The following is a 9,523-nucleotide window of genomic DNA, read 5'->3' on the forward strand; positions in this document are numbered from 1 at the left end:
TGTTTTTTATTTTGATGATGGTTTTCTAAACTTAGTCATTTTAAAATATCATCATAGTTTTACCGTTATTTCATTTTGAGATGACGAGAGTTTTTAACACTCAGGTACACTTATTGTCATGTTTGTGTGGTCTGGGTCATCAACGCTCACCTGTTCCCCATTCCCTGATTGGTATTTCTGTTCCTGCCCTGCTCACCTGCGCCCCATTTACCTGATTGGCTGCCCAGCAGGTATATTCCCCTGGGTTGCCCCGACTCTTAGTCGGATGGTTATGTTTAACCTTTGGTGGCTGGATGCTTCACCTCTCGTCTCGAGTCTTGCTTGCTGCCTGAATCTACGTTGCTGTTTTCTAAGTCTGTTTGCCTTATTAAAACATTGTTCTAGCTAGTCTGTCTTCGCTGTCTGCATTTGGGTCCTCAATTCCTTCTCCCGGCATGACAGTACATCTGACCAAATATGGACCCAGCAGATCTCCTCAGCTTGCCGTTTAGTTGGGGAGGATTTCGGTTTGTCAAGTGACACCTTCCTGAAAGAGGAGCTAGGCTTCTTTAAACTCCTCGTGACCATCTGGAGGAGGGACCCTGAGTTTCCCAGGAAACGACTTTTTTCAGGTGGTGGTATGATGGTGACCTGGTTCCTGATCCTCCCAAGTCCGGCATCTCGGCCTTCCATGTATCCCCAGGGTCTCAGCTGCCCAGCGTCCCAGAGTCTCTGCTACCCGGCGCTATGGTGTCTCTGCTGCACAGTACTACAGCGTCTCCACTACCCAGCACCACGCTATGGAGACCCTTCCGGTTCCAGAGTGGTCGGCCTCTCCCTGCCGACGCCCAGTCTGTTCCCGTTCCCGAGCCGTTGGCCGCCTTTGCCGACGCCCAGTCTGTTCTTGAGCCATAGTCCGCCTCTTCTAGTGCCCAGTCTTTTCCTGAGCCGTCGGCTGCCTCTGCTAACCACCTGTCTTTGCCCGCGATTGCCCTGATCTCTATCAGCCTTTGACGCCGGTCCCCCGAGCGGGCCTGCCTCCGATGCAAATTCCCTGAGCGATCCTGCTGCCTCCGAAGCCTGTACCCCGAGCAGTCCCGCCTCTGCCCTGTCTATGTCGCCGATCTCCCGAGCGGTGGTCCTGTCTATGCCGCCGAGCTCCCGAGCAGCTGACCAATCCACATCACAGGCCTCCAGGTCATCCACCTGTCCATCCGCCGGGGCTGCTCCCTTCAGTCCTGCATTCTGGTCGCCCTCCAGATCAGTAGTGTCCATCGGTCAGGCCCTCGGGCCATCTGCCTAAGATCTCTGGCCCCATTCATCCACTCCCAGATCACTTGGTCCTGAAGCCCTACCCCAGACCCCCTCCGCCCACCCTGCTTGGGGCTCCTGCTCCGTTTGTTTGGGACGTCTGGAGGGGGGGGGTCCTGTCATGGTTGTGTGGTCTGGGTCATCAAAGCTCCCCATTCCCTGACTAGCATTTCTGTTCCTGCCCTGCCCTGCTCACCTGCGCCCCGTTTACCTGATTGGCTGCCCAGCAGGTATATTCCCCTGGGTTGCCCCGACTCTTTGTCGGATGGTTGTGTTTAACCTTTGGTGGCCGGATGCTGCACCTCTCGTCTCAAGTCTTCCTTGCTGCCTGAATCTACGTTGCTGTTTTGTAAGTCTGTTTGCCTTATTAGAACATTGTTCTAGCCCAGTCTGTCTCCGCTGTCTGCATCCTGGTCCTCAGATCCTGCTACTAGCATGACACTTAGTATGTTGGTGACGTACATTGGAAACCATTAATGTTGAAAAACAGAAATATGAATCTGAATTTGAGCTCTGACCTTTCCTAAAAAAGCCACATGTTCACTGAAGCTAAAACAAAACACAACAGAGTGTTTGCGGTGGTTTATTTTAGAACAATTTGAATTGGAGAAACAGCAGCAGACGACTGGTGATTTAAAAAGGAGCATTAAAATGATTTCCCTGTAGTATAGGTCAGGGGAATGTTGTCGGTTGATTTTGATACAAAGTTGTGTTACAGCAGGTGAAGCATTGGGTCACATCAGAATCTGTAGAGCATTAGTAAGAATACGAGCAGAAGGTAATGAGATCCAGCAGGGGGCAGCACTGACAATCTGGGAGAAAACCTTCAGGTGAAAGCAACACACATTGAACTGCCACCAGAAAAACCAACGAGGAATAAGCGTCACTTCCTGCTTCAGCTGGTTGGAACCAGAACACGCCCTGTTAAAAAAGACCAAGGATAAGAAAAGTGGTGAAGAGTGAAGAGACTGAAATACAACCAAACAAGTCTGGCCCACTTCAAGTACTGATGACACACAACTTAACTATTGTTTCTTCAACTATCTATAAGTACCAATGTGTACAGTGTACTGTCCATGTGTACTGATATGTATAGTATACTGTCTATATGTATAGTGTACTGATATAGAGTGTACTGTTTATATGTGTTTGTATTATAATATAGTGATATAGTGTACTGCGTATATGTATTTGTATTATAGTGTAGTGGTATTCTTGTGTAGGGGTATCATAGTATATATGTGGACTGCTGTGAACCAGTGTAAACCTGGTCTGGACTGATCTAGTGTTACTGACCTCTGGCCTTCCTCTTGTAGTAGATCAGACCTGCCAAAGACAAAATCAAACCCAGAACCAGACCTGACGCTCCGATGGCGATCTTGTTTCTGTCTGATTGTGGCATGGAGGGATCTGGAGAGACAGACACATGTCTCTATCTATAGACACATCTGCATGTTGACCTGTCTCTCTATGTCTTCATCACCTATCCATGGACAGAGACACACATAGATACTCACTCCAGTCCACTTTCTTAGGAGAGGGGAAACTGGCGTGTTCCACCATGCAGGTGATCTTCTCTCCAGACCTGAGATGAAATAAGTGAAGAAGAAGAAAACACACAGGAAATAAACGACATATCAACAATAAATAAGACGTGATGTGATTGGATGAGGTAAGTCTGTACTTTCCTGTCTGTCTGCACAGAAACTAGTCGAGGCTGATACTAAAGATCAGCCCAGTTTAAAACACGGTATTAATACACAATAAATACTCAGTCGTCCATCTGGGATCTCACCTGTAAAGAGCCACGCATCCCACCTTAAACATACAGCTGGTGTCTACAGAGCAGACACTGAGGAGACACGTTCCACCTTAAACATACAGCTGGTGTCTAGAGCAGACACTGAGGAGACACGTTCCACCTTAAACGTACAGCTGGTGTCTACAGAGCAGACGCTGAGGAGACACGTTCCACCTTAAACATACAGCTGGTGTCTACAGAGCAGACGCTGAGGAGACACGTTCCACCTTAAAAATATCGCTGGTGTCTACAGAGCAGACGCTGAGGAGACACGTTCCACCTTTAAACCATCACTTTGTGCTTTTTTTCCATTCATTGTGTGTGCGTGAGTGTGTAGTGTTAAAGTGTTGTGTATGTATTTGGACCGGTCCATTCGGTACTGAGTCTAAGTGTTCTGACCTGGGCGTGTACTCCAGGTGGGAGTGGATCTGGTAGTACCAATCACCATTTGCCAGCTCATCGGTGGAAGTGACGTCAGAGGTCACCGGCTGTCCGTCTCTCAGCCAGGTGACACTGATGTATTTGGGGTAGAAGTTGTAGACACTGCACATCAGCATGGCCGGATGTCGGCCACTAGGGGGCGTCACTGAAGTCAGTCTCACACTGGGCTCAGCTGGTAAAGAATAATTATTATTATTATTATCATCATCATCATCATCAGGGCTTGAAATTAACTTTCTGAATCAACGTCAAATGTGTAGAGAGTTGCTAATCCTCAGAGTATATAATGTTTGGGGCCACATGGTGGCGCAGTGGTCAGCGCAGTCGCCTCACAGCAGAAAGGTCGTGGGTTGGAATCCCGGGGTAGTCCAGCCTTGGCGGTTTTACTGATGTGTCGTAGGTTAGTTTACATTATTACGACAGCGGCCCCCAGAGGAGTTACCATAAACTGATTTACGGCAGTGCCTAGCAGAGCTGGAATAAAGCATGTTAAACGGCTCTTCTGCGGTGAGTCGCCTCAGTCCAGCCCTCCGCATTGAGGACTAGACTCTGTTATAGCCGGACCTCAAACAGGACTCATGAAAACCCGTCATGTTACTGTAACATGAGACTCATCCTAGATCTGCTGGATTATGCAGATGCAGTAAATCCTGAAGCACTTATTTTGTTCCTAGACTTCTATGAGGCCTTTGACGCGATTGAACTCACGGTTCTGTTACAGTCCGTCGAGGCGTTGGGCTTTGGGGATAACTTTGTTGGCATTGTCAGTATGTTTTACAAAGATATGAATAGTTCTGTTATGATGAACTTTAACAGCTGTAAAAGAGTCCAGATGAACAGAGGGCTCCGCCAAGGCTGCCCTGTTCCTCCTCCCTTATTTATTTGAGGGGCTGAATTCTTATCAGTTAATATCGTGAATGATGGACGTTTGGAAGGAATGTCGGGTTTTGGTGGAGAGTTAAAAATCTCACAACTGGCAGACGACACCACTTTGTTTTGAAGGACAAGAAGCACGTGAGGAACTCTGTTACCTCAGGTAACCAGTGTTCCAGGGCCTCGGACCTGCGACTAAATGTGTGCACATGTGGAATGTTGTCTGTGCGTGATTGTAGCGATTGTGTAGTTGGAAACATCCGGTAAAAGAGTCCGTTAAGTATTTGGGAATATATACAACTACACATCTTACAGCTAGACAACATCTCCATTTCTCCAACAGATTAAAATGACCAAGTCTGTCTTCAGGGTTGGTCTTGGAAGGGGTTTCTCTATTTTAGGAGGAGTTCTCCTCTCCAAAGCAGAGGGCCTGTCTCGCTTTGTGGGTCCATCTGTGTCTCTATTGGTTTATGGTTCTACCGCCACAGAAGCAAATAGAACTTTCTTAAATGTCATTTGGAAGAATAAACCACACCAGCTTAAAACATGTGTCCTGTCCAGCAGTGAAGCAGAAGGAGGTCTGGAAGTTCTAGATTCCGTTGATTCTGGTAACACAACACACAAACACGCTCACACTTGTTGTGTGATGGTGAAATGTCCCACAAGTGTTGGACTGGTGTGGAGTCTCGTGACTCTGTCCCTCCTTTAACATGAGACACGTGACCTGGTGCTGTCTTCATCCAGAAGATGTGCTCTTCAGCATCTGATTAATTGTGTTACTGTAGATGCAACATGTGTACTCACAAACAGGAGTTGTGTAAACCACTACCTAAGATCCCTGCTTGTCTCCAAGAAGTGAGTCTTTCCTTAAACCTCTCAGCCTTGAAACAACAACACAAGTAACGAGCTGCTGACCTACTACCACACTTGTGTCCTGACAGCCGTCTGTTACTTTACATGTGTACACGTGTACTCCCCTTCTGTTTTGTTGTGTGTCTGTTCTTTGTTTGCATTATGTTGTTACCATTTATTAGGGGTCCAAGCCCCAGGGGCTGGGGACCCCTATTGTTTCTGCTCGGATTTTTATTTTTATTTTTCCGTTGGTAAAAGTGGTACTGCAGCCTACACCGTAACAGATTCTACAAAACCCTTTGGAGGCCTGGTACAGAACTTCGCACTTACCTCACATGCAAAAAATGACACATGTCAACCAGTTGGTGGCGCTATTTTGAAAGTCAACGCGTTTTGGCGTGTAACTCCCAACCGTACATCGGACATGCAAAACCTTTACAGGCGCAGATTCACTGAGCATAGCTGAGTCACGTGGTATAGGCCACGCCCATTTCTGCTGTAATTTCATTTCGCAAATTTGTGAAAATAGCCAAAACTACTTGTTCGAACTCCTCCTAGGCCGTGCGATCGATTTACACGAAACGTGGCACACATCATCTACCGTCACTCAAGGCAACAAGTTATCGAAAGAATTTTGATCCGTTGCTCGGTTTTGATTTGACAGATCAATGAACCTTGACTGAAAAACGGTGATTTTCCATGACGGTGCCATAACTCATCAATGCATTGACATATCAACTTGAAATTTTAGACATATGTCAGGTATTGCCAAAAGATCCTAACTGATGAAGTGCGTTTCATTTGTCCAGTAGGGGGTGCTATAAATTGGAGAAGTTTATATCTCATAATTGGCACAATGGATTTGGATGAAATTTGGGGTGCATAATCTAGGATCATACTGGAGTTGGCACATTCAATTTGGTCATGATTGAAAGAAGTGGGCGTGGCTTATTAAAAAAATGTTTATTTCACCTGCGAAACTTCAAAAATGCCCCAAAATGTCCCCCAAATCCCCTGCACATCCTACAGAGCTGAGATGTTGTGAGCAGATCCAGTAAGTGATGCCAACACTTTGCTGCACTGCAACATATGGTCAATTCAGAAGTCCGTCACTCTATATTTTTCAAAATATGAAAAATCATAAAGCATAAACATTTCTGCACAGATTCATTCAATTGCTACCAACATCGCCACAGACATTCTGGAGAATGAACATATCAAGGGGGTCAAAGGTCATTCTGATTGGTCAAAACATGCATCCACACCAATGTACAATATATGCCTGTACAGTGTACAATATACCTAATATTTTTTATTTTCACACATATTTGATCAAACTATTCCAAAATATCTGACAGGACACGTGACACTACCAGCATGACGTGTGAATGTGTTCAGATGTTTATCAGCGACGGTTTTTGTGTTATAAGCGTTTAAAGTATAAGGGACAACATGCAGCTCTTTAGCAGCAGCTATGCTATTGGTTCAAGGTGGCGGATCTGGTTCACAGCAACTCCGATTAACACGAAACTTGGTCCACCAATAAATCATGACGCCCTGAGGGTCTGTGCATTATTTACTGTTAATTGGCCACTAGGTGGCGCTATGCTGCAAAATCACGAAATGCGCTAACATTATATATCCAAACTACTTGTAGCCTGTCAGTGTGATCAAACTGAAGCTTTGCAGCTAGCAGCTATGTACTCTTGTGAGCACCCTTCAGTAAAGGACATTTTATAATGCAAACCATTATCACCCCAAGTCCACTCTACTGCCCTTTGACACGGCTACACAACGCACTACAGGAGTACAACTACACATTTCTTTCAGAATCAGCAAACAAGTCACAGAATGACCCATAGCAGCTGTAAGATAAGCCTCTGCTTCCACATCTCTGGCTCAGACACCGCCATTAGCTGCGTCTGTTAAGAACTAATCTCAGTTTCCTGATGACGCCTTCACGCATTCACTGCATAGATGCTGAACTCAGATGCAGCATACTCATGCTTCATTATCTCCTCCTACTCCCACTTCAGCAGGTTTAATTAAAACACAAATAAGTTCCCTGAAGCTCAGAACAAGGTTTCCAGCAGGCTGCATTTCTCCCACTTTACTGAATAACTCACTGCAAGGCTGCCAAGAAACCCTCTGAAGTTAGTGGAAGACAACCTCTTCGCTCCTGTCAGCCCCACACTTGCCTCGTCCATGGGAGGGAACACTAGAATTGTACTTCTCCTAAAACAGATACTACACGCTCTTCCACTGTTAGTACTCAGTACTTAACACTCAACATTGTTGACAAGTATGTACAGCCTAATACTACTCATTTCCCCACCTCATCCCTACATGTCATTATATTCTTTTAGACACATATGTTGTTTTTCTTCCAGCCCCAACCCACACGATGTTAATAACCTGTTCCGGGTTCATCAATGATCCTTTGTTGACGTCATAGATGATCAATAGTTGTGCGCTGTGTTCACAACCATCCTCATACACCATCTTGACGGACAGCTTTACGACCAACGTCGCTCTTTAAGACTGAGACTTGCATCCGTCTAATAAGCAAACAGCTCAACTAGCGAGGCTCCTACAGACAGCCAGACCCGACTTACATACATGGGGGCTTGGAGCCCGTTAATACCTGCTGGCAGCGCTGCTTTATGTCGGGGACTGTCTCACACCCTGATTGGGTTCTTCTGACGTAGTTGTGTAATTATACTGAACCTGATGTGTGTCCGTAATACTACACACCTGTTTTATGTACCATGTTCTACTGTTCAATAATACACACACACACACACACACGCACACACAAACACACACACGCACACACGTACACACAGACACACGTCCACACATACAAACACGCACGCACACACACACACATACACGCACGCACGCACACATACGCGCGCGCGGACGCCCGCGCACAAAATTCACAAACGCGCGCGCACTTACACAAACACAGATAAACACACAAACACAAACACACACTCACACACAAACACACACGGACGCGCACGCGCGCACAGACGCGCGCATTCAGACACACAACTCAGACGCGCGCGCGCACACATCTCACAAACGCGCGCGTGCACACACACACCCAGACACAAACACACAAACGTGTGCACACGCAGACACACGCACACACACACAGACACACACACACACACACACACACAGACACACACAGAAACACACAAAGACACAGACACACAAACACACATACGGACGCGCGCGCACAATTCAAAAACGCGCGCGCGAACGCACACACACACAAACACAGACACACACATACACACATGCACACACGGTGACAAACACACACTCACACACACGCGGACACGAGCGCGCACACACATACATGCGCGCACGCACAATTCACAAACACACGCGCGCACACACACAAACACACACGTAAACACGGAAACACGCACGCGCACACAGAAACGCGCGCGCAGAGATCCCTGCGCACACCGACACACACAACTCACAGAAGCGCACGCGCACACAACTCACGCGCACTATTACACACGCGCGCGTACACACAGACACACACGCGCACATGCAGTACTAATAGTATTAGCAAAAGTAGCAGTAATAGTCATTATAATAGTACTACTAATAGTAGTAGTAACAGCAGTAGTAATAGTCATAATAACAGTACTACTAATAGTAGTAGTAACAGTAGTAGTAATAGTCATAATAACAGTACAGCTAATAGTAGTAGTAACAGTAGTAGTCATAGTCATAATAATAGTACTACTAATAGTAGTAGTAACATTAGTAGTAATAGTCATAATAACAGTACTACTAATAGTAGTAGTAACAGTAGTGGTAATAGTCATAATAACAGTACTACTAATAGTAGTAGTAATAGTACTACTAATAGTAGTAGTAACAGTAGTAGTAATAGTCATAATAACAGTACTACTAATAGTAGTAGTAACAGTAGTAGTAATAGTCATAATAACAGTACTACTAATAGTAGTAGTAACAGTAGTAGTAATAGTCATAATAACAGTACTACTAATAGTAGTAGTAACAGTAGTAGTAATATTCATAATAACAGTACTACTAATAGTAGTAGTAACAGTAGTAGTAATAGTCATAATAACAGTACTACTAATAGTAGTAGTAACAGTAGTAGTAATAGTCATAATAACAGTACTACTAATAGTAGTAGTAACAGTAGTAGTAATAGTCATAATAACAGTACTACTAATAGTAGTAGTAACAGTAGTAGTAATAGTCATAATA

At 45.4% G+C, this 9,523-nt stretch overlaps 1 protein-coding gene across 1 annotated transcript in view; it reads right to left on the reverse strand.

Annotated features, from left to right (window-relative positions):
- Positions 1 to 1,863: 1,863 nt before the first annotated feature.
- The window catches only part of LOC130127096 (HLA class II histocompatibility antigen, DQ beta 1 chain-like), a gene marked incomplete at its 5' end in the record, with an annotated part of 8,008 nt that continues 348 nt past the window's right edge, over positions 1,864 to 9,523 (reverse strand). Inside the window, 4 exons of the mRNA XM_056296664.1 lie at positions 1,864 to 2,211; positions 2,587 to 2,700; positions 2,808 to 2,875; positions 3,491 to 3,704. Coding sequence (XP_056152639.1) covers positions 2,186 to 2,211; positions 2,587 to 2,700; positions 2,808 to 2,875; positions 3,491 to 3,704 — 422 coding nt within the window. The remainder of the gene's footprint in view (positions 2,212 to 2,586; positions 2,701 to 2,807; positions 2,876 to 3,490; positions 3,705 to 9,523) is intronic.

The sequence above is a fragment of the Lampris incognitus genome, chromosome 17 (assembly GCF_029633865.1).
Source record: "Lampris incognitus isolate fLamInc1 chromosome 17, fLamInc1.hap2, whole genome shotgun sequence".
In the NCBI taxonomy this organism is placed as follows: Eukaryota; Metazoa; Chordata; class Actinopteri; order Lampriformes; family Lampridae; genus Lampris; species Lampris incognitus.